Below are 25,311 nucleotides of genomic sequence, written 5' to 3'. Positions count from 1 at the left end.
TAAACCAGCTAATCGCTTTCAAAAATTGTTTATATATGTTCCAAATATTCCTCAAATAAATTGTTTATTATTTACAGACCTTTTAAAACTTTTACGCACACAATGATTGTAATAAATTAAATGTTTGCTGCCAAAATATGCTTTTGACAACCCTGCTATTTTCATTAGAGGTGCGTACTAGCTTACGAAATTGAACGCTACCGAAAATTTCGTTAGCATAAATAGCAATGCATTTCTTATGGGAATGAAATTTTTCGCTAGAGGTGCATACCGGCCTTTATGGACAGATATAGATTAAGGAACATGGTTAATAGAGCCATTGAAAAGAAAACGCCAGATACAAATCTATACACGCCTGGACTGTACATGTTTCGGTTCGGGCGAATGAACCTTTCTGGCTGGGAGAGATAACTCAATTTTGGGCCCTTTATACTAACTCCTTATGGAGAAAACATTTGGGAACTTTCCTCTTACAAATTGAATCATCTTTTCTCCCACTGTACATCATCTTTTCATATAACTTACAAGTCCCTTAATCTTATTTTTATTTCGTTTTGTTATATAGTAATGCAACAACACGAAATTTATTTTTAGAAAGCTAATTTGTTAGAATTCACCTAAGTGTTGAACAGTCGAACAATGCTTATTGTTTCTACAGTCAACTACAACAACATGTGACAACTTACAGAAACTGGTTTCCAGGATACAACAACAATTCTAACGCGTACATTAGTCGTGTTTTTCCTAGTTTTACGACGGGCTCATCGTTGCTTATTATATTTCATGTTAGCCTGATACCGAAACAGGCAATTGACGTCCAAATGCATTATATCTAGTTTACAATTATTTTTCGAGCTATATGGACAGATATAGATTAAGGAACATGGTTAATAGAGCCATTGAAAAGAAAACGCCAGATACAAATCTATACACGCCTGGGCTGTACATGTTTCGGTTCGGGCGAATGAACCTTTCCACAGCCTTTAGTATAGATTTGGCTGGGAGAGATAACTCAATTTTGGGCCCTTTATGCTAACTCCTTATGGAGAAAACATTTGGGAAATTTCCTCTTACAAATTGAATCATCTTTTCTCACTGTACATCATCTTTTCATATAACTTACAAGTCCCTTAATCTTATTTTTATTTCGTTTTGTTACATAGTAATACAACAACACGAAATTTATTTTTAGAAAGCTATACTAAAGGCTGTGGAAAGGTTCATTCGATTGAACTGTAGGGTTTTCAGTAATATAGCAACCTAGGTCCTGAGTATGCAAATAACTCAGATAATTTACCCCCGAAAGAGAGAGAGAAATAGCCTCACCTACGACTTTGTCTTCCAATATTACAAGCATTTCTTAGCACTCCATGAAATCTAAAACTATTTTAATAAACAATGCCATCACCTCACACACAGAGGCCATATTGAAAAGTAAATATTACAAAATCTCAGATGACTTCTACCTACTACAATTGTTTCTCCAGTTTCAATGTTCTCATCTGTTTTCTTTGTTTTTTTTTCTTTCTTTTTTTTCAGTATCGGCAGTTATAACCCCCGCTGTGTGTGTTTGACCAGAACTTACATAAGGTTCTACAATAGCACAAACAGAGGTAGAGTAGCCAAAGAGACATTGGCAACACCAAATCCCCTCTATCCATTGTTGGCCAAAGAAAAACTGAACTTTACTAAATCTCCTGGCATCAACTGTAACAACTAGCAATAAAAGCAATCGCATTAGAAAGGACATCCAACAACTGCAAGGGCAGCAAGTGAAACCCTAACAGAAAGGTCTTTCCAAAACAGGCAGCTCTAAAGAATATTGCAAACAGCAAAGAAAGTGCATTACCAATTGTATAATATTTGCCATCAATACATTAAGACAACAAAATGTTTTTCAGAACGAAAACTATGAGACGATTGAAAAACAGTACGACAGCGGTAAAAATGAAATGGTTTGCCCTTCTCGAATTCAAGAAAATCATCAAATGTCCTGGAGGAGAACTACGTGCCCCATCATACCAAGAGAAAAATCAAATACTATGGCAACTCGACAACAGGAAAAATCTGTTGTGGAAGAAGAAGAAGAACAAAAACTTACCGGGAATTCTGACAAATACAACAAATGCCGAAAGTATATTTCCGAAAAATTCCCAGAAAATCAAAATGAAACTCAATCAAGAAACCAAAAACCAAGAACTTATTTTCTTCAAATAATTTTATTACAATTTTTAAGTATATGGCTTAATATGGGATTAACGATGATGTCATATTTATATGATAAATATTGTACTAGTATATGGCCATATATCCACCACTACTACCCCCATAGTCATCAGTATCATTCGCTTGATTATAACGCAACTCATTGGCCATTGAAATGTATCATAAAAATATTGAAAAATTTTACTAAACTTAAGGTGAAATTTTATTTAAAATCGAGCAAAATGGAAGTTACAAGAGTTACCAAACCATTTAGAAGGCATTGTAATAGTGTTGCCATACCACATCGCATGGAAATAGCCTACAATATTGCCAATCATATATTCAAAGAATTCAAGCACAATTTATCTCTAAGTGTTAATATACATTTAAGACACATTTTAGGAATTCGCCCTATAAGACTGATAACACTAAACAAATTAATAACCCATTCCGGAAAACAAGAAGAAGAAGGGGAAAACGCAAAAGTAAAAGAAATTCCTAAAAATCATCATCACATGCAAATAAACATAGAAATGGACCGAAATAACGGACCTCTAATATGCCAGCCTTCGGAAATAGTTCAGAGAACAAATATAGAGTTGGCAATGCGAAATGGTATGAAACATCAAATAAGCCAATCAAGATGGTCAACAATCTATACAGAGCTAAAATTAAGATCACCAAAAGAAATTACTAATGCCAACCAGTGTCAAATTATCTCTTTTAATGGCGATCTTCAATATAGTAGTAAACAGTTCTACGAAGTCTTTTCAAGAAAGTTGGCAATTCATAAAATCATATGTTGCCAAATAATGGTAGGCAACCACCAAACAACTAATAAAGGAGCTAAATATTCAAAAATCATAGCAAAATACCAGCCTTTGAAAATGATTCAGAGAACAAATATAGAGTTGGCAAGGCGAAATTCTATGAAAACCCAAATCAGCCAATCAATATGGTCAATAATCTATCTAGAGCTTAAATTAAGATCACAAAAAGAAATCACTAATGCCAAACAGTCTCAAATTATCTCTTTAAATAGAGATTTTCAACATGGTAATAAACAGTTCTGCAAAGTCTCTTCAAGAATGTTGGCAAATCAAAAAATCATATATTGCCAACTAATGGGAGCCAACCACCAAACAACTAATAAAGGAGCTAAATTTTCAAAAATGATACCAAACGAGTTGACTTCAAATGGTATATCGTGGAGTTTAAATAAAAATTTGGCAACACTATATCTTACTACACTACCACAAGATAGCATAACATGGAGACATTTATCTTCTAATTATGGATATTTACAGTATATTTCCAATGAAGTTTCTAATATATTGCTTGAATTTAATGCTTTGTCAATTTTCGAGTTGCCAAGTTCGACAAAACGATGTGAATGTCTACAATTTCTTTTGGAGAATCAATTAAATCATGGAAGTTTGATATGTAAAGCTGCAGAGAAAAGTAAATTCATATTGGCAACACTGTTTATAGTGCAAGATTGTATTGCTATATATACTACAATATCTTATTGTGCCAACTTATACACAACAACCAAAAGAATGAGCAAAAGTTTCCCAGAATGCCCAATTATCGAATTGCCAAATCGAAGAATAAATGTTGGACCTGTTGTTAATGTTTCGGAAAATTATGTATATCGTTCTCTCTTACTCCATGGGAAATCACCTGGCCAAACTTTAGGAAAATATAAAAACTGGTTGGCAACACCCTATACAATAAAAAGCTATTGTTTGACAGTATTAATACATGATAATAAAGCTATCATAAAGAGATGTTCTCCATATGAATGTTTTCATGGAAATCCTAGAAATTCAAACGGAAATTTCCCCGAATTTTCATTAGCGTTACCAACTTCCGAATTGCCAAGTCGGAGGAAACTCATTGTAGCCATACTACCTTTGGTGGAACAGATCTCACAGAAGAAAACTCTCCCAATTTTAATCATATTGCAACCCCAATTGGCAACGCAGAGTATCCAAAGTATGATTGTAACGAAGCCTACGAATTCCAAAAAATCACTGAAAACTATACCATTTAACAAAATATATTCATTAAAATATTTTAAAGCCTACATTGAAATTTCTAAAGAAATATTTCCATCTTCTACAAAAGAATTGACAATTCTAAGGTTAATGGATTTTTTCCAGTATTTGCATTATGACGAAAAAGAAATGGAATTATTATGGCGAATTCCCTTAACAAAGCTTAAGGGTAAATTGGAAACTCCTACAAGAATTCCCAGAAATTTGTTGTCACATCCTCAAGAAAAATCTAAAGAATTCTCCTCCCAAACATCTCAATGTGGCATTCCAAGGAAAACGAATGTAAAACTCCATAGGGCAACCCACGAAGTAATGCAAAAGGAAAAACTGCTGCTGCTGCTGCTGCCAAAAGAAGTTATCCAGCTTCCAAGAAGGCATTATGGTAATAATAATAAACATTACCTCGTTGATGGGCAAACTCAAAATGAGCCGCGACGCCGGCAAAGACATTGTCGACTGGAAACAGATAGCAACTCTTACCAGGAGGAAGACAAGTACCATCACATCCTGTTTGCCAGATATTCTTGGCAGATATGCGGATTTCCGTTAGTGTCAAAAGAAAATTTCAAATATTTTTCAAACCTAACGGAGCGTACACACAATTGGATAGATGACTACAAAAGTACCGCAACACTTCCACGAATAGATGCAGATAATGGCTCTGATAATAGCAATGGGACCGTTGTTGAAGCTGAGGATGTATATCATGATGCTGCTTCTACTGGAGTGGCTGAAATATTACCCCAAAGAATTGTGAGAAATTCTAGGAAAGCTCATTTAGAACAACATTTGAAGACACTACCACCGACAAACGCATCCTCTTTGGCAATTGTGCCTAAGACATATACAACAGACATTCCATCAAGGCATAATGGAAGAGCGACAACAGCAATATCGGCATCATCATCACCTATATCATCGTCGTCCACAGCAACATCATATTTGTCGTCGGCAACATTGAAGCCAGCCAAAAGAAGAAGAAGAAGAATATTCCCATATTGTCTACATTATCATCATTCAAATTTCCACATAAAAATTTCCTCGTCCAACTCTTCGCCATCGACATCACCATCATTGTCATCGTCCTCGCCATTATTGTTGGGTATACCATCACTGGCAGCAACATCAGCATCATCATCATCATGTTCTCCTCCATTAAGGACCACCACATCATTATTACTGGTGCTTTTCTTGCTATTGTCATCCATGTGGCATACATCCGAGGCATTTCATGGTAGCGTCAAATTGAGCACGAACACCATAAAAACGAAATATGGTCTGGTGCGCGGCATTGTTGTGCGTTCATCGCCATTAGTGGAAGCTTATCTGGGCATACCGTATGCATCGCCACCTGTCGGAAGTCTAAGGTAATTATTTTTAGATTTCTTTTTATTGCTATGGTCTCGATTTGACTAAAACAAAAATGTCTATAGAACGGCATTCTTTGTGAAACGTCTAATGGTTTTCCACTTCGGACATGTCGAGTTATCTCTTATGATGCATGCAGACCAATTATTTTACTCCCAAGAATCAGTTCTTCACCTATACATGGGATAGGATAAGAAAACAGTTTGTGAACCACTGGCGCAATTTTTGAGTTAGGTTAACATAAAATACGAGATCGAATTTATGACACTCATGACGACCGACATTCATCAGTGATTGGAGTAATAGGTCGCTAGGTAACCTAATCTAAGATAAGGTCTCAGTAAGCTAAAGGTCTCAATTTAATAACTATATGGGAGCTGTAGGCCGAATGACTCTTGGTCCAAAAGTGTCAGCGTGAACAACTTAGGCTCGAAGGTCTCAATATGGGAACTGTGTACTCGAAGGTCTCAGTGTGGTAATGGTGGAGACGAAGATCCCGTTGTGGGAATTTCGGGCCCTCAGTCTCAGTGTTTTAAGGTCGTATAATAACCTATTCAAATATATGAGTCTAAAAATTGTATGGGAGCTGTCGACCCAATGGTCTTAATGTGGGAATTTTAGGCCCATCATCGTTAGTGTGAAACTTGTGAACCCGAACGTTCCATTGTGGGAATTTTATGCCCAACTGCCTTAGTGTGGGAATTGTGCTCTCGCGGGTCTCAGAGTTTGGCGGAACAGATCGCCAGGTACGAGTAATCTAACGTAACCTAAGGTCTCGGTATGGAAACTAAAGGTATCAATGTAAAAACTGTATGGGAGCTGTAGGTCCGAAGGTCTCAGTATGGGAGCTGCATACCCAAAAGTTCTCAATGAAGAAATTATAGGCTCAGCGGCCTTAGTGTGAAACTTGTGAACCCGAACGTTCCATTGTGGGAATTTTATGCCCAACTGCCTTAGTGTGGGAATTGTGCTCTCGCGGGTCTCAGAGTTTGGCGGAACAGATCGCCAGGTACGAGTAATCTAACGTAACCTAAGGTCTCGGTATGGGAACTAAAGGTATCAATGTAAAAACTGTATGGGAGCTGTAGGTCCGAAGGTCTCAGTATGGGAGCTGCATACCCAAAAGTTCTCAATGAAGAAATTATAGGCTCAGCGGCCTTAGTGTGAAACTTGTGAACCCGAACGTTCCATTGTGGGAATTTTATATTACGTTTCCTATGCTCTCATTATGGGAACTAAAGGTCTCAATGTAACAACTATATGAGAGCTATAGGCCCAGAGGCCTCAGTGTGTGTGAACTGTGGACCCCAGTGTGGGAATTTTGGAATCGAAGGGAATTTTAGGCCTAACTGCCTTAGTGTCAGAACTGTGCCCTTGATGGCCTTAGTGTTAGGAGGTAGCCACATAAAAAAAATCCCACACTGGACCCCATGGGCTCAGTGTGGGAGTTTTTGGAAACGAAGGGAACTTTAGGCCTAACTAACTTAGTCAGAACTGTGCCCTTGATGGTCTTAGTGTTAGGAGTCGCCACTTAAAAAAATCCCACACTGGACCCCATGGGCTCAGTGTGGGAGTTTTTGGAATCGAAGGGAACTTTAGGCCTAACTACCTTAGTTAGAACTGTGCCCTTGATGATCTTAGTGTTAGGAGGTCGCCAGGTAACATAACCTAATCTAAGGTAAGGTGGAAAATGTAGAGCCTCAGTCTCAGGGTTTTGAGGTCGCCTGATAAGCTAACCTATCAGTATAAAAACTGTATGGGAGCTGTAGGACCGAAGGTTCCGTATGGGAACTGTGGAGCCAAAAGTCACAGTGTGGGAATTTGAAGCTCAATGACCTAAATGTCTCATGGCGTGAATTTTAGGTCCAACTGCCTCAGTTTGGGAACTTTAGTTTTAAAGGTCTAAAAGTTTGGAGTGAAAGGCGCTATGCAGGCCAGAAGGCATCAGTATGTGAACTGTTGCTCCAAAGGTCTCAGTGAGGGAAACTGTATGTGAGCTATAGGGCCGAAGACCTCAGTGTAGGTTAGGTTAAGGTTAGGTTAGGTTAAAGTGGCAGCCCGATTAAGATTCAGGCTCACTTAGACTATTCAGTCCATTGTGATACCACATTAACTAAAAGTACCTATTACATATGGGCACTTCTAGTTTAGTGTAGAAACTGTTGAGCCAAAGATCTCGGTATGCGAACAGTGGGCCCGAGGGTCTCAGTTGTGGGCCCAAAGGTCCCATTGTGGGAATTTCTGGCCCAACGGCTTCAGCGTTGAAACCTTTGTCTTAAGGTTTCAGTGTTTGCACAGTGTCGACTGGTAAAACAACCTATGGTTTCAATATGTGACCTGTAGGGCTGTAGACATCAGTGTGGCCCAAAGATCTCAGTGTAGTGCCGAAGAGTGGGAATTGTGGAACAGGAGCACCCATTGTGGGAATTTCAGGCCCAACTACTTCAGTGTAGGAACTGTGGTCTTAAAGTTTCAGTATTTGGGTAGTGTCGGCTGGTAACCCAACCTATGGTTTCATCGGAAGGAATTATAAAAACTGTATGTAAGGTGTAGGGCCGAAGACCTCATCGTGGGAACTGTTGGATCAAAGATCTTAGTATGGGAACAGCGGACCCAAAGGTTTCAGCATGGGAATTGTGGAACGGTAGGGTCTATTGTGGAAATTTTAGTTCCAACGGCTTCAGTGTTAGAACAGTGGTCTTAAGGCTTTAGTGTTTGGGTAGTGTAGGCAGATAACCCAACCTATGGTTTCAGAATGGCAACTGAAGCCAATGTAACCACTGTATGTGAGCTGTAGGACCAAGGCCTAAGTGTGGCAACTGTTGTCCCTATGATATCAGTGTAGGAAATGTGAAATGACTCAGTATGGGACTCAGCATCGGCACAAAAGTCTCAGTTGGACAACAGTGCTATAAACATCCTTTTCCATTCTAACTATTCTAAATCAATAACTTTTTCTCGTATATCTGAATCTACATCTTTTATTTGTTAGCAATTAGACTCAGGTTCGGGATCACTTCTTCCCTCCGTTGTGATTGCAGGACTATAATGTGGGAAATTTAGACCCAACGGCGTTAGTGTGTGACTTGTGAACTCGAACGTCCCATTGTGCGAATTTTAGCCGCAATGTTTGGAGTAACAGTTAACCTAACCTAAGGTCTTTGTATGGGTACTGAAGGTGTCAATGTAAAAACTGTATGGGAGCAGTAGGCCCTAAGGTCTCCGTATGGGAACTGTGGACCCAAAGATATCAGTGTGGGAATTTTAGGCCCACTGACTTAAGTGTGGGACTTGTTGAGCCCGAACGTCTCATTGTGGGAATGTTAGGCCCAACTGTCTCAGTGTAGGAACTGTGGACTCTAAGGTCCCAGAGTTTAGAATAACAGGTCGCCAGGTAACCTAACCTAAGGTCTCAGTATAGAAAGGTACCCCAAACTATGGTTTTAGTATGGGAACCAAAGGCAATGTAAAAACTGCATGTGGGACCGAAGACTTCTGTGTGGGAACTGTTGGCTCAAAGAAGTCAGTATGGGAACAGTGGACCCGAAGGTCTTAAGGTTTCAGTGTCGGCAGATAACAGAACCTATGGGTTCAGTATGGTATCGGATGGAAATGTAGAAACTGTATGTGAGCTGCACTAATAGAAAAAAATACGTTCCTAAATCGTGAACGGACGGAAACAAAACCTAACCTAAGGTCTCAGTATAGAAAGGTACCCCAATCTATGGTTTTAGTATGGGAACCAAAGGCAATGTAAAAACTGTATGTGGGACCGAAGACTTCTGTGTGAGAATTGTAGGCCCAAAGAACTCTGTGTAGGAACAGTGGACCCGAAAGTCTTAAGGTTTCAGTGTTTGGATAGTGTAGGCAGGTAACAGAACCTATGGGTTCAGTATGGGATCGGATGGCAATGTAGAAACTGTATGTGAGCTGCACTAATAGAAAAAAATTACGTTCCTAAATCGTGAACGGACGAAAACAAAATTAAACGGAAACGTTTACGAAAAATCAAAACGGAATTTTCACGGTTTCGTCCAAGGGCGTTGACAATTTCATGAACGGCTTTCGTTTTTCTTTGGCCATGAAAAGTCTTAAAATATTCGTTAGGCATTCTTATGGCAACTCCGTCGGAGGTGCAATGCGCTAAGGCTAACAGCCGCCTATGGTGCAGGCAATCTAGGTTCGAATCACGGTAGCGGATTTTTATGTTTTTTACATTCGTAACCATTACGTTCTTAGATCATGAAAGCTGGTTGTTGTTTTGTCAACGTATGGTGTCATTTTATCGTTGTCAGATTGACACTGCCTATTCTCCGTTTGACACCACATGTGTGTTGATTCACTTTCATGAACGGATCGTCTTGAAATGAGCACGCCGTTCATGATTTTTTCTATGGGTGTGTAGAACCAAAGACCTCAGTGTGAGAACTGTAGGCATAAAAGATCTCAGTATTGGAACTGCAGGTCCGAAGGACTCAGCACGGTTCCGTTCTAATTGGTCTAAATCGGGAACTTCTTCCCTTCTGAATTTGTAACATTTATTTGTTAGCAATTAGACTCAGGTTCGGGATCGTTGCTCTCCTCCGCTGTGATTGCAGAACTGTTCCAAGGTTTGTTCATTTTTGCCAAAGTACTAGGTACTTGTGAGAACAGTGCGCTCTTAATAACATTTTCCGGTCTTTAACATTCCATTCTGAAACTTGTCTAACTACCTGTTCATGAAACACGAAATCGTCTCGAGACGAATCGTTCGCCTATAGTGAAACTAAAATAACTTTAGACATATACGGTAGAAATCCTCCAACTTTGCCATGAACTCATCCTTTATGATTTACTATGGAACACCGAAATAATCGTGATTTGACAGACTCCAGTTCGCGAGATATCAACGAATGATTTTTGACGTTTTGTTCGTCTCGTGGCGAACGAAAATTCTATGAACAGGCAGTAAATCATCAACTAAATCCATCTCCATTCCTTGTCGGCAATCAAGCTCAGGATCGGTGTAGTTTCTTTCCTCCGCTATGATTACATATCTGTAAGGGAGCTAATGATCCATCGTCTGCTCATCTTTGCGTTCTTTAATTTGTCATTCACTAACTCGTCTAAATCATCAACTAGTTCGCCTTGATATATACATCTAAATCCATCCGCATTTCTTGTCGGCAATCTGGCTCAGGATTGGTGTGGTTTCTTTCCTCCGCTTTGATTGCAAAGCTGTAAGGTAGCTAATAATCCATCGTCTGTTCATCTTTGCCGAAGGTCTCAGTCTGAGAACTGTGCGCGCTAAGTATCCTTTCCCATTCTTCAATTTACTATTTTCCAACTCGTCAGCAACTCATTCTCCTCAACATATGTCTGTCCACATTCATTATTGGAATTAGGCTCATGTTTGGTATCTTTTCTCGCCACCATTGAAATTGCAAAACTGTTACAGTGCTAATACTTCTGGGTCTCGTCATCTTTAGGTTAGGTTAGGTTAGGTTAGGTTAGGTTATGTGGCAGCCCGATGTATCAGGCTCACTTAGACTATTCAGTCCATTGTGATACCACATTGGTGAACTTCTCTCTTATCACTGAGTGCTGCCCGATTCCATGTTAAGCTCAATGACAAGGGACCTTCTTTTTATAGCCGAGTCCGAACGGCGTTCCACATTGCAGTGAAACCACTTAGATAAGCTTTGAAACCCCCAGAAATGTCACCAGCATTACTGAGGTGGGATAATCCACCGCTGAAAAACTTTTTGGTGTTCGGTCGAAGCAGGAATCGAACCCACGACCTTGTGTATGCAAGGCGGGCATGCTAACCATTGCAACACGGTGGCTCCCCGTGGTAAATCCGTTAGATACACCATCAAGAAAGTCCTTAACTCCGGATAGGAAGCCACCGTGGTGCAATGGTTAGCATGCCCGCCTTGCATGCACAGGGTCGTGGGTTCAAACCCAGTTTCGATCAAACACCAAAAAGTTTTTCAGCGGTGATTTATCGCAACTCAGTAATGTTGGTGACATTTCTGAGTCTTTCAAAGGTCCCTAAGTGGGTTCACTGCAATGTGGAAAAGGAGTTCCCTTTCCATTGAGCTTAACATTGAATCGGGAAGCACTCAGTGATAAGAGAGAAGTTCGCCACTGTGGTATCGCAATGGACTGAATAGTCTAAATGACCCTGAAATATCGAGGTGCCACCACTATAGCTAACCCAACTCCAGATATCACTTTTGAATTCAGACAGTTATAATGATCCGTGTCCTATTCTCATCAAGTAATTGCCTTGCTACGTTATTATCTGGATTTTCCTTAAGTTCTCGTTATTCCACTGACTATATTGCTGCTGTTTCAAATTGCAAGACGAGGTTTGTCCGATAGCTTCTTTTTATTTCCACGAAAAAATACCATCGCCTTTCCGACATATGAGTCAGTCGGGAAGTCACCTTAATATTTAAGTATCACTCAACATTGCCATTTCCCACTATTCAAAGTAATTTTCCCACATACTCTGGCCAATTTTATTTGAATCTAACAACTGTCATGAGAATTCTCTTTTTATTTGTTAGTGTTCTCGATATTATTATTTCATGAAAGTGATGAAAATATCCAATCTTTAGTTGTCAATGTTAAATTCGTTCTTGTATAGCTGTCATTGTGGACATTTTATAAAAACAATCGTTTCACATCAATGATGACACTGCTAATGTAAGAGAGAGCAGACAAAGGCAGTCATCCTTAGTGGATTTTCTCTCCATATAACTTTCTTTTTGAAAGGATATCTTGTGTAATTTTGCGCTCGCTCTCTCTCCCCCTAACTCTCCCTCTAGATTTCATCTATCTGAATATTTAAAATCTTAATGCATTTTATATTATTGTTATTTTCCCAATGGATGGGCGAATTGGTAAGGTGATATTCCACAAAGCCTTTGCTCTTCAACTGAGTTTTTACAACATTTTGTGTTTTTGCTTACTAAAATTCCCCAAACAATTTTGCCTTCTTGTTGTTGATGGAGGTGATGTTAGCGAGATAACAAAATCGATTCGATATCTTAACGACTTTATATTGCTACTATAGCAGAAAATAAGTTAGCTGGCATAACCAATCTCCTTCACCGTGAAAGGATAGGTAAAGGTATTTTTTTTTTTTATTAAACCATCACAAAATTTGTATCATTTTCTTGAAGAGAATTTCCCCCAAAGCATACCATTGAACGAAAGTAAGTTAGGTCAATAAATGAAAAGGATTTTCATATATTATGTATAGATGATGACCTTTGGTAAATGAAAAAAAAGGATAACGAATATCGACCATGAAGTAAAAGTGAATATAATTCAGCAAATAGTGAAGAGGTATAACCTTCAGGCCGTAATATTCTCACTATATTTATTTTAACTGAAAATATAATCAAAGGTAAATTTGGTTGGAACATTAAAAATTCTTGTAGTAAATTTGGTAATTTTATTCACATGCTCTACAAACTGTGTGCAAAAAGCAATATTTAGCTTTTTGGGTTGGTAGAATTCTAACAAAAATGGTAGATTGGTAGAATTTTTTACTGTTTAGTACGTTGGCAGAATTCTCGATGTTTGGTAGATTTTCCAACTAAGAGGTACTTTACAAATTTTTATAAAAAAATTTAAACAAACTCTTTTATAGAAATAAAACTTTGCCAAATTTTTGTATAGAAATAAAATTTTGTTAAAATTTTATATAGAAATAAAATTGTGACAAAATTTTTATATAGAAATAAAATGCTGACAAAATGTTCTATAGAAATAGAATTTTGCCAAAATTTTGTATTGAAATAAAATTTTGACAAAATTTTCTATAGAAATACAATTTTGAAAAATTTTCCTATAGAAATAAAATTTTGAAAAAAAATTTCTATAGAAATAAAATTTTAACAAAATTTTGTATTGAAATAAAATTTTTGACAAAATTTTGTATAGTTATAAAATTTTGAAAAAGTTTTGTATAGTAATAAAATTTTGACAAAATTTTCTATAGAAATAAAATTTTGACAAAATTTTCCTATAGAAATAAAATTTTGAAAAAAATGTCTATAGAAATAAAATTTTCTATAGAAATACAATTTTGACAATATTTTCCTATAGAAATATAATTTGACAAAAAAAATTCTATAGAAATAAAATTTTCACAAAATTTTGTATAGATATAAAATTTTGTATTCACATAAAATTTTGACAAAATTTTCTATAGAGATAAAATTTTGACAAAATATTTATAGAAATAAAATTTTAACAAACTTTTTTATAGAAATAAAATTTTAACAAACTTTTTTATAGAAATAAAATTTTGGAAAATTTTCTATAGAAATAAAATATTAGCAAAATATTCCATAGAAATAAAATCTTGGCAAAATTTTCTATAGAAATGACATTTTGTTAAAAATCTTTATAAAAATAAAATTTTGACAAAATTTTCTATGTAAATAAAATTTTGACAAAATTTTCCTATAGAAATAAAATTTTGAAAACAATCTCTATAGAAATAAAATTTTGACAAAATTTTCTATAGAAAAAAATTTTTGACAAAGTTTTCTATAGAAATAAAATATTAAAAAACTTTTATTATAGAAATAAAATTTTGACAAAATTTACTATAGAAATAAAATTTTGACAAATTTTTCTATAGAAATTACATTTTGACAAAAATTTTTATAGAAATAAAATTTTGCCAAAATTTTCTTATAGAAATACAATACAAAAAATTTCTATAGAAATAAACTTTTAACAAAATTGTGTATAGATATAAAATTTTGTATAGAAATAAAATTTTGACCAAATTTTGTATATAAATAAAATTTTGACAAAATTTTCTATAGTAATAAAATTTTGACAAAATTTTCTATAGAAATAAAACGTTGACAAAATCTTCTATAGAAATAAAATTTTAACAAACTTTTTTATAGAAATAAAATGTTGACAAAATTTTCTATATAAATACAATTTTGAAAAATTTTCCTATAGAAATAAAATGTTGACAAAATTTTATATTGAAACATAATTTTGATAACATTTTCTATAGAAATAAAATTTTGACAAAATTTTCTATAGAAATAAAATTTTGACAAAATCTTCTATAGAAATAAAATTTTGACAAAATATTCTATAGAAATGCAATTTTGACAAAATTTTCTATAGAAATAAAATTTTAACAAACTTTTTTATAGAAATAAAATTTTGGCTAAATTTTCTATAGAAATAAAATCTTGGCAAAATTTTCTATGGAAATGACATTTTGACAAAAAATTTTCTACAGAAATAAAATTTTGACAAAATTTTCTATACAAATAAAATTTTGACAAAATTTTCTATAGAAATAAAATTTTGACAAAATTTTCCTATAGAAATAAAATTTTGAAAAAAATGTCTAGAAATAAAATTTTCTATAGAAATACAATTTTGACAAAATTTTCCTATAGAACTAAAATTTTGAAAAAAATTCTATAGAAATAAAATTTTCTATAGAAATACAATTTTGACAAAATTTTCCTATAGAACTAAAATTTTGAAAAAAATTCTATAGAAATAAAATTTTAAAAAAATTTTGTATAGATAAAAGTTTTGTATTGAAATAAAATTTTGACAAAATTTTGTATAGTAATAAAATTTTGACAAAATTTTCTATAGAGATAAAATTTTGACAAAATTTTCTATAGAAATAAAATTTTGACAAAATTTTCCTATAGAAATAAAATTAAAAAAAAAAATGTCTATAGAAATAAAATTTTCTATAAAAATACAATTTTGACAAAATTTTCCTATAGAACTAAAATTTTGAAAAAAATTCTATAGAAATAAAATTTTAAAAAATTTTTGTATAGATAAAAGTTTTGTATTGAAATAAAATTTTGACAAAATTTTGTATAGTAATAAAATTTTTAAAAAATTTTCTATAGAGATAAAATTTTGACAAAATTTTTTATAGAAATAAAATTTTAACAAACTTTTTTATAGAAATAAAATTTTGGCAAATTTTCTATAGAAATAAAATTTTGGCAAATTTTCTATAGAAATAAAATTTTGAAAAAAATGTCTATAGAAATAAAATTTTCTATAGAAATACAATTTTGACAAAATTTTCCTATAGAACTAAAATTTTGAAAAAAATTCTATAGAAATAAAATTTTGAAAAAAAATTGTATAGAAATAAAATGTTGACAAAAATTTTTATAGAAATAAAATTTTAACAAAATATTGTATAGATATAAAATTTTGCATAGAAATAAAATTTTGACAAAATTTTGTATATAAATAAAATTTTGTATAGAAATAATATTTTGACAAAAATTGCTATAGTAATAAAATGTTGACAAAATTTTCTTCAGAAATAAAATTTTGACAAAATCTTCTATAGAAATAAAATTTTAACAAACTTTTTTATAGAAATAAAATGTTGACTAAATTTCCTATATAAATACAATTTTGAAAAAAAAAATCCGATAGAAACAAAACATTGACAACATTTTCTATAGAAATAAAATTTTGACAAAATATTCTATAGAAATACAATTTTGAAAAATTTTTCTCTAGAAATAAATTTTGACAAAAAATTTGTATAGAAATAAAATGTTGACAAAAATTTTTATAGAAATAAAATTTTAACAAAATATTGTATCGATATAAAATTTTGTATAGAAATAAAATTTTGACAAAATTTTGTATATAAATAAAATTTTGTATAGAAATAACATTTTGACAAAAATTGCTATAGTAATAAAATGTTGACAAAAATTTCTTTAGCAATAAAATTTTGACAAAATCTTCTATAGAAATAACATTTTAACAAACTTTTTTATAGAAATATAATGTTGACTAAATTTCCTATATAAATACAATTTTGAAAAAAAAATCCGCTAGAAAGAAAACATTGACAACATTTTCGATAGAAATAAAATTTTGACAAAATTTTCTATAGAAATAAAATTTTGAAAAATTTTTTCATAGAAATAAAACGTTGACAAAATCTTCTATAGAAATAAAATTTTAACAAACTTTTTTATTGAAATAAAATGTTGACAAAATTTTCTATAGAAATAAAATGTTGACAAAATTTCCTATAGAAATAAAATTTTGACAAAATTTTCTATAGAACCATAATTTTAACATTTTTTATAAAAAAAAAAAATTACAAAATTTTCTATAGGAATACAATTTTGACAAAATAAGTAGAAGTAAAATTTTGAGAATATTTTCTACAGAAACAAAATTTTCTATGGAAATACATTTTTTAATAAAATTTTGTATGGAAATAAAATTTTCTGAAATTTATAGAAATACAATTTTGTAAACTAAGATTTTTTGTTTAGTAGGTGTTTGATAATTTTTTCTCCAAATTTTTGGTGAATTATTTTTGGTTCGAGTGGCAATCGTGATCCCTATACCATCTTATTGAACCTATCCCTATACCTATTTTTCCCTCAAAACTTGCCACTCAGATATCTTATAATTCAAGAACTACTGCTTTGACATATATATATATATTTCCTGACACCACCAGATGTGCAATTGCAACTTAAAGTTTCAATAGACCGGATACCCCCTTTCTTACTTAATTTAACTAATGTACACAAAAAAGTATTAAAGTCAAGAATTTTTTCTTTAAAATCTATAATTTCATGAACTAAAATATATAATTAAATTGGCTTTAGTGCAATAAAAGGTTCACTTCTTTTTGAGTGTATGGTGGAGAATATAAAAATTTAAAGTAAAATATGTTTTTTTAACAAATTATTTAAAAAAATTACCAATAGTTTTCAAAAACATCATAAATATAGTATTTATTTAATTTAGACATTTTTCATTCCGATTTCAATTTCAATTGATGACAAATCTAAATAGTATCTCTTGCCTCTGGGCAATTTTTCACAATAGGACAGTTAAAAGCCACAAAAACATTTTTCAACAAACATGAAGCTATAAAAAAAATGCCAAATATCGAAAAAATATAATAATAGTAAAAAAAAAACAATCCCATAACCATACCCATAATGGAACATAACTAAAATCCAACTAATTCATTCAGCCAAAAAAAAAAACGAAAAAACTCTCGTTTCCGTACTTAAACTCTCAACATTTACAATGGTCTTCAATATCAATAAAACGAAAACGACAATGTCATATAAATCAAATAAATCCAAATCAATGGATATCCATAGAATATGTAATACAACTGTCAACTAACAACGTAACAACAACGATGATCATCGTCAAAAGAATAATAAACCAAATAAAATGCCATAAATTCAATTTCACTAATTATTTGGACTATATATCTATGGGCGATTAGAATGGGCGAACGACCACCCATTAAATGTTGATGGGTCATCTATATACGGAATTTATGCCTTCAATGAAATGAGTACGCATACAAAAAATCAGTGGTCCTATGACATTGCCATAAAATATAGACAAGTCCCAAGTCAAAACGGCGTTTCACTGTGAACCCATTTTAGAGAAGTCTTGATACACTTGGAACTGTCACCAGAATAACAACGAGAGGTATTGAACCTCTGACCCTTTGTATGCACAGCGGGCATGCACCACGGCCTTCAGTATCTCACTGAGTCCTTCAGTGCCATCATTAAGAACTTCGGTCTACAGTTTCCCTCGCCGAAACCCTCGCTCATACAATTTCAACCAACGAGATTTTATTTCTTTATTTCTATAGAAAATTTAAAAAAAAAATATTTCTATAGAAAATTATGGCAAAATTTTACTTATATGGAAAATTTTATCAAATTTGCATTTCTATAGAAATTTTTCCGAAAATTTTATTTCTATAGAAAATTTTGTCACCATTTTATTTCTATAGAACATCTTGACAAAATTTTATTTTTATAGAAATTTTTCCGAAAATTTTATTTCTGTAGAAAATTTTGTCAAAATTTTATTTCTACAAAACATCTTGTCAAAATTTTATTTCTATAGAAAATTTTGTCAAAATTTTATTTCAATAGAAAATTGTGTCAAAATTTTATTTCTATAGAAATTTTGTCAAAATTATATTTCTATAGAAAATTTTGTCAAAATTTTATTTCTATAGAAAATTGTGTCAATTTTTTTTTCTTTAGAAAATTTTGTCAAAATTTTATTTCTATAGAAAATTTTGTCAAAATTTTATTTCTATCGAAAATTTTGTCAAAATTTCATTTCAATAGAATATTTTGTCAAAATTTTATTTCTATAGAAAATTTTTTCAAAATTTTATTTCTATAGAAAATTTTGTCACAATTTTATTTCTATACACATTTTCGTCAAAATTGTATTTCTATAGAAAATTTTTTCAAAATTTTATTTCCATAGAACATTTTGTCAAAATTTTATCTCCATAGAACATTTTGTCAAAATTTTATTTTTATAGAAAATTTTGTCAAAATTTTATTTCTATAGAAAATGTTGTCAAAATTTTATTTCTATAGAAAATTTTGTCAAAATTTTATTTCTATAGAAAATGTTGTCAAAATTATTTCTATAGAAAATGTTGTCAAAATTCCATTTCTATAGAAAATTTTTTCAAAATTTTATTTCTATAGAAAATTTTGTCCAAATTTTATTTCAATAGAAAATTGTGTCAAAATTTTATTTCTATAGAATATCTATTATTATATTTCATTTCAATAGAATATTTGGTCAAAATTTTATTTCTATAGAAAATTTTGTCAAAATTTTATTTCTATAGAAAATTTTGTCAAAATTTTATTTCTACAAAAAATTTTGTCAAAATTCCATTTCTTTAGAAATTTTTTTTCAAAATTTTATTTCTATAGAAAATTTTGGCACAATTTTATTTCTATAAAAAATTTTGTCAAAATTTTATTTCTATAGAAAATTTTGTCAAAATTTTATTTCTATAGAAAATTTTGTAAAAATTTTATTTCTGTAGAAAATTTTGTCAAGATTTGATTTATATAGAAAATTTTGTCAAAATTTTATTTCTATATAACATCTTGTCAAAATTTTATTTCTATAGAAAATTTTGTCAAAATTTTATTTCTATACAAAATTTTGTCAAAATTTTATTGCTATAGAAAATTTTGTCACAATTTTATTTCTATACATATTTTTGTCACAATTGTATTTCTATAGAAAATTTTGTCAAAATTTTATTTCCATAGAAAATTGTGTCAAAATTTTATTTCTATAGAAAATTTTTTCAAAATTTTTTTTCTATAGAAAATTTTGACAAAATTTTATTTCTATAGAAAATGTTGTCAAAATTTTATTTCTATAGAAAATTTTGTCAAAATTTTATTTCTATGGAAAATTTTGTCAAAATTTTATTTCTATAGTAAATTTTATCACAACTTTATTTCTATATACATTTTTGTCAAAATTTTATTGCTATACAAAATTTTGTCACCATTTTATTTCTATAGAACATCTTGACAAAATTTTATTTTTATAGAAATTTTTCCGAAAATTTTATTTCTATAGAAAATTTTGTCAAAATTTTATTTCTACAAAACATCTTGTCAAAATTTAATTTCTATAGAAAATTTTTCAATTTTTTTTTATTTTTTACATATATACATATGAATGGATTAGAATAACGGTAAAGAATTGCCAATACATCATTCCATTCACCCCACCCCACTCCACCCCCTATTTCCCAACCCTTACACATAGCCAACAAAAATAAAATGAATCAATCAAATTTTTTTTTTCTAGTAAACTGAAATTTCGAAATATCTGTCAGCCATTTGCAAATGGGAGGAAAATATTTCTGTGGTCATATAAGATTTATTTTTGAAAACAATTTTAAATCATTTGCATAACCTTCAATATAGTCGAATTTTCGACTAACCGATTATTTATTTATTTTTTTTTTTTTGATATTTAGTTAAATTCAATATGAGCTAATATAGTCGGCGAAAGCATAGGCATACATTTGACTGGTGAATGGGCTTCATTCTCTGAGCCAATCAAACATATACATACGATTTTTTTAGAAATTTTAAAGGGACAAACAATAATGTCTATCTTGTTATGATGAAAAAAATTTACATTACATTTTTTTTCTATATTTAATTATACCAAATGTAATTGTATTCCATTTCAGATTTATGCCCCCGATAACACCATCCACATGGAAAAATGTACGCAGCGCTGATAGATTTTCAGCTGTTTGTCCTCAAACTGTACCCATACCACCCAATGGCCCGGAAGCTCTTTTAGAAGTACCGCGAGCACGTTTGGCCCAATTGAGGCGATTGTTACCATTGCTTAGCAATCAATCGGAGGATTGTCTTTATTTAAATATATATGTACCATATGATAGTAGACGGCATAAACGTAAGTACACTAAACATCTTAATTTGGAGAAATTTTAAAATTTTTTTTCTAAGTGTAATATGAGTGTATTTGAAAAGTGGAAAATGTGAAATTCATCAAAATAACTTTGAATTCGTCAATTCCGTAGTGCATTGCAGTTTAATATGCGTTAGTAATTACTGCAAGCATTGTGGAAATGATGATTTTGGAGAAAAATTAGACAACAAAGGATAATATTTGCCGAAGTTTTTTTTTTCGAAGTGTATTATATAAAATGTCCATATTTTTATTATATCTATTTTTTTGTGAGCCCCATTTGTGTTATCGATTTGTGTATACAAGTCCGGTGCCTGCCTCTATCGAAAACTTCGTTTACATGTCGGTAAGGCAGTTTTGCCATATGGAGAGATATACAAATACAGACATACACTAACTAAAAAATAAAGTTTTTACAAAATTTTGTATAGAAATAAAATATTGACAAAATTTTCTATAGAAATAAAATGTTGACAAAATTTTTTGTTAATAATAAAAAAAAAATAATAAAATTTTGACAAAATTTTCGATAGAAATAAAATTTTGACAAAAATTTATATAGAAATAAAATTTTGACAAATTTTTTTGTTAATAATAAAAAAATAAAATTTTGACAAATTTTCTATAGAAATAAAATTTTGACAAAATTTTCGATAGAAATAAAATTTTGACAAAATTTACTATAGAAATAAAATTTTTATAGACATAACATTTTGCAAAATACAATTTTTTTGACAAAATTTTTTATTGAAACAAAATTAAAAAAAAAAAAAAAATCTGTAGGAATAAAATTTGTAAAAAATTTTCTATTGAAATAGAATTTTTACAAAAATTTCTACAGAAAAAAATATAGAAATAAAATGTTGACAAAATTTTCTATAGAAATAAATTTTTGTCAAAATAATCTATAGAAATAAAATTTTGACAAAATTTTCCATAGAAATAGAATTTTGACAAAATTTTTTTTTGGAAAAAAATTTTAACAAAATTTTCTATAGAAACAAAGGTAAGACAAATTTTCTATAGAAATAAAATTTCGACAAAATTTTCTATAGAAATAAAATTTTGATAAAATTTTCTATAGAAATAAAGTTTTGACAAAATTTTCTATAGAAATAAAGTTTTGACAAAATTTTCTATAGAAATAAAATTTTGACAAAATTTTCTAAAGAAATAAAATTTTCACAAAATTTTCTGTAGAAATAAAATTTTGAAAAAAAAATTCTATAGATATACTATTCTAACAAAATTTTTTATAGAAAAAAATTTGACAAAATTTTCTATAGAAATAGAATTTTGACAAAATATTCTATAGAAACAAAATTAAGACAAAATTTTCTATAGAAATAAATTTTGAAAAAAAAATCTATAGAAATAAATTTTTGACATAATTTTCCATTGAAATAAAATTTTGACAAAATTTTTTATAAAAGTAAAATTTAAACAAAAAAAATCTATAGAAATAACATTTTGACAAAATTTTCTATAGGAGTAAAATTTTAGCAAAATTTTTTATTGAAATAAAATTTTGACACAATTTTTTATTGAAATAAAATTTTGACAAAATTTTTTATAGAAATAACGTTTTGACAACATTTGCTACAGAAATAAAATTTTGACAAAATTTTCTACAGAAATAAAATTTTGACAAAATTTTCTATAGAAATAAAATTTTGGCAAAATTTTCTACAGAATTAAAATTTTGACCAAAAATTCTATAGAAATACAATTTTGACAAAAATTTATATAGAAATAAAATTTTGACAAAATTTTCTATAGAAATAAAATTTTGACAAAATTTTCTATAGAAATAAAAAATTGACAACATTTTCTATAGAAATAAAATTTTGACAGAATTTTCTATAGAAATAAAATTTTGACAAATTTTTCTATAGAAATGAAATTTTGACAAAATTGTCTATAGAAATAAAATTTTGACAAAATTTTCTATTTGACAAAATTTTCTATAGAAATAAAATTTATATAGAAATAAAATTTTGACAAAATTTTCTATAGAAATAAAATTTTGACAAAATTTTCTATAGAAATAAAATATTGACAAAATTTTCTATATAAAATAAAATGTTGGCAAAATTTTCTATAGAAATAAAATTTCGACAAAATTTTCTATAGATATAAAATTTTGACAAAATTTTCTATAGAAAAAAATTTTGAAAAAATTTTCTGCAGAATTAAGATTTTGACACAATTTTGTATAGAAATAAAGTTTTGACAAAATTTTCTATAAAAATAAAATTTGACAACATTTTCTATAGAAATAACTTTTTTGCAAAATTTTCCGTACACATAAAATTTTGACAAAACTTTCTATAGAAATAAAATTTTGACAAAATTTTCTATAGAAATAAAATTTTGACAAAATTTTCTATAAAAATAAAATTTTGACAAAATTTTCTATAGAAATAAAATTTTGACAAAAATTTATATAGAAATAAAATTTTGACAAAATTTTCTAAAGAAATAAAATTTTCACAAAATTTTCTGTAGAAATAAAATTTTGAAAAAATTTTCTATAGAAATACAATTCTAACAAAATTTTTTATAGAAAAAAAATTTGACAAAATTTTCTATAGAAATAAAATTTTGACAAAATTTTCTATAGAAATAAAATGTTGACAAAAATTTCTATAGAAATAAATTTTGAAAAAAAAATTCTATAGAAATAAAATTTTGACATAATTTTCCATAGAAATAAAATTTTGACAAAATTCTCCATAATAATACAATTTTGATAAAAAGGAATAAAATTCTGACAAATTTTTGTTTATTTTATAATTTTTTATTAAATAATTTAAAACCATAATAAATTATGATATTAAATGAGATAGGTACTAACAACAAAGGTTTTTATTAACAAAAAAAAATTTTTATAGAAACAAAATTAAGAGAAATTTTTCTACAGAAATAAAATTTTGACAAAATATAAATAAGAGTTTGACCAAAAAGAAATAAATTTTCTATAGAAATAGAATTTTGACAAATTTTCTATAGAAATAGAATTTTGACAAATTTTCTATAGAAATAGAATTTTTATAAAAAGAAATAAAATTTTGAGAAAATTTTCTATAGAAATAAAATTTTGAAAAAATTTTCTATAGAAATAAAATTTTGACAAAATTTTCTATAGAAATAAAATTTTTACAAAATTTTCGATATAAATAAAATTTTATATCGAAATAAAATTTTGCAAAATTAGATTTTTTTGTTTGGTAGGGTTTTTGGTAAAACTTTCTCCAAATTTTGGTAGATTATTTTTGGCTCGAGTGGCAACAACGTTTAAAAAGTTAATTGGCTGTGGTTGTGACATTATTGATACAACATAAAATGGAGACAATTTTTTTAAATAAAAAACAAAAATTGACAATTTTTTCATGTTCTTATCTTTTTTCCAGGTTTTACTACAAACAGTGGTGAAAATCCTGACAAATCCCTATTACCCACTATTCTATTCCTACATGGCGAATCATATGAATGGAATTCGGGCAATCCTTATGATGGTTCAGAATTAGCAACACATGGAAATGTTATTGTCGTCACAATTAATTTTCGTTTGGGTATATTTGGATTTCTTAAAACTGGCGGTAAAGAGAGTGCTCAAGGAAATTTTGGTCTTATGGATCTTGTAGCTGGTCTGCATTGGCTCAAAGAGAATTTGCCAGCATTTGGTGGTGATCCACAGGCCATAACGTTAGTGGGTCATGGTACGGGGGCAGCTCTAGCAAATATTTTGGCTGTATCACCAGTAGCAAGTGGTATGTTAAATTTATAGATTTTGAAACTTAAATAGGATAGAGTTTCATTACCTTTCTTTCAGATCTTATTCATCATGTGGCTTTGATAAGCGGTTCAGCATTATCCCCTTGGGCTATCCAAAAAAATCCGTTATTTGTCAAACGGCGAGTAGCTGAACAAACAGGTTGTCATGGTGATATGCTCTATGATGATTTAGCTCCATGTTTGCGCACAAAGACAGTTGCCGAACTATTAGCGGTTAAAATTGATCATCCTCGGTAAATAGGGTGAATGTTACATCGATTTTTCAAATTCTTACAATTTACTTTTCTTTTATAGTTTCTTAGTTGGTTTTGCTCCATTCATTGACGGTACAGTCATATCACCCAATACAGATTCTATTGGTAAACTATCACTGCCTATAGGTTCAGCTATAGTTAGGTAAGTAAAGACTACTGAAATATATGGGTCGTTCACACAAAAAACTATTTCGACAAAATTTTCTATAGAAATTAAATTTTAACAAAAATTTTTCTACAGAAATTTCTATAGAAATAAAATTTTGACAAAATTTCCTATAGAAATAAAATTTTGACAAAATTTT

The 25,311-nt window shown here is 30.1% G+C and overlaps 2 protein-coding genes across 2 annotated transcripts in view; both read left to right on the top strand.

Moving 5' to 3' along the window:
- Positions 1 to 4,009, top strand: part of LOC142224510 (uncharacterized) — a 103,976-nt gene extending 99,967 nt beyond the window's left edge. The window contains exons 2-3 of the mRNA XM_075294289.1: positions 1,540 to 3,919; positions 3,982 to 4,009. Coding sequence (XP_075150404.1) covers positions 1,953 to 3,919; positions 3,982 to 4,009 — 1,995 coding nt within the window. The 5' untranslated portion in view covers positions 1,540 to 1,952. The remainder of the gene's footprint in view (positions 1 to 1,539; positions 3,920 to 3,981) is intronic.
- A 7-nt stretch (positions 4,010 to 4,016) lies between these two features.
- The window catches only part of Nlg2 (Neuroligin 2), a 38,404-nt gene continuing 17,109 nt past the window's right edge, over positions 4,017 to 25,311 (top strand). The window contains exons 1-5 of the mRNA XM_075293710.1: positions 4,017 to 5,632; positions 20,707 to 20,939; positions 24,368 to 24,727; positions 24,790 to 24,985; positions 25,047 to 25,148. Coding sequence (XP_075149825.1) covers positions 4,206 to 5,632; positions 20,707 to 20,939; positions 24,368 to 24,727; positions 24,790 to 24,985; positions 25,047 to 25,148 — 2,318 coding nt within the window. The 5' untranslated portion in view covers positions 4,017 to 4,205. The remainder of the gene's footprint in view (positions 5,633 to 20,706; positions 20,940 to 24,367; positions 24,728 to 24,789; positions 24,986 to 25,046; positions 25,149 to 25,311) is intronic.

Source organism: Haematobia irritans, chromosome 2 (genome assembly GCF_050003625.1).
Source record: "Haematobia irritans isolate KBUSLIRL chromosome 2, ASM5000362v1, whole genome shotgun sequence".
NCBI classification, from domain to species: Eukaryota; Metazoa; Arthropoda; class Insecta; order Diptera; family Muscidae; genus Haematobia; species Haematobia irritans.
Note: the sequence above shows the minus strand (reverse complement) of the source record. Positions and strands in the feature narration are given on the sequence as shown.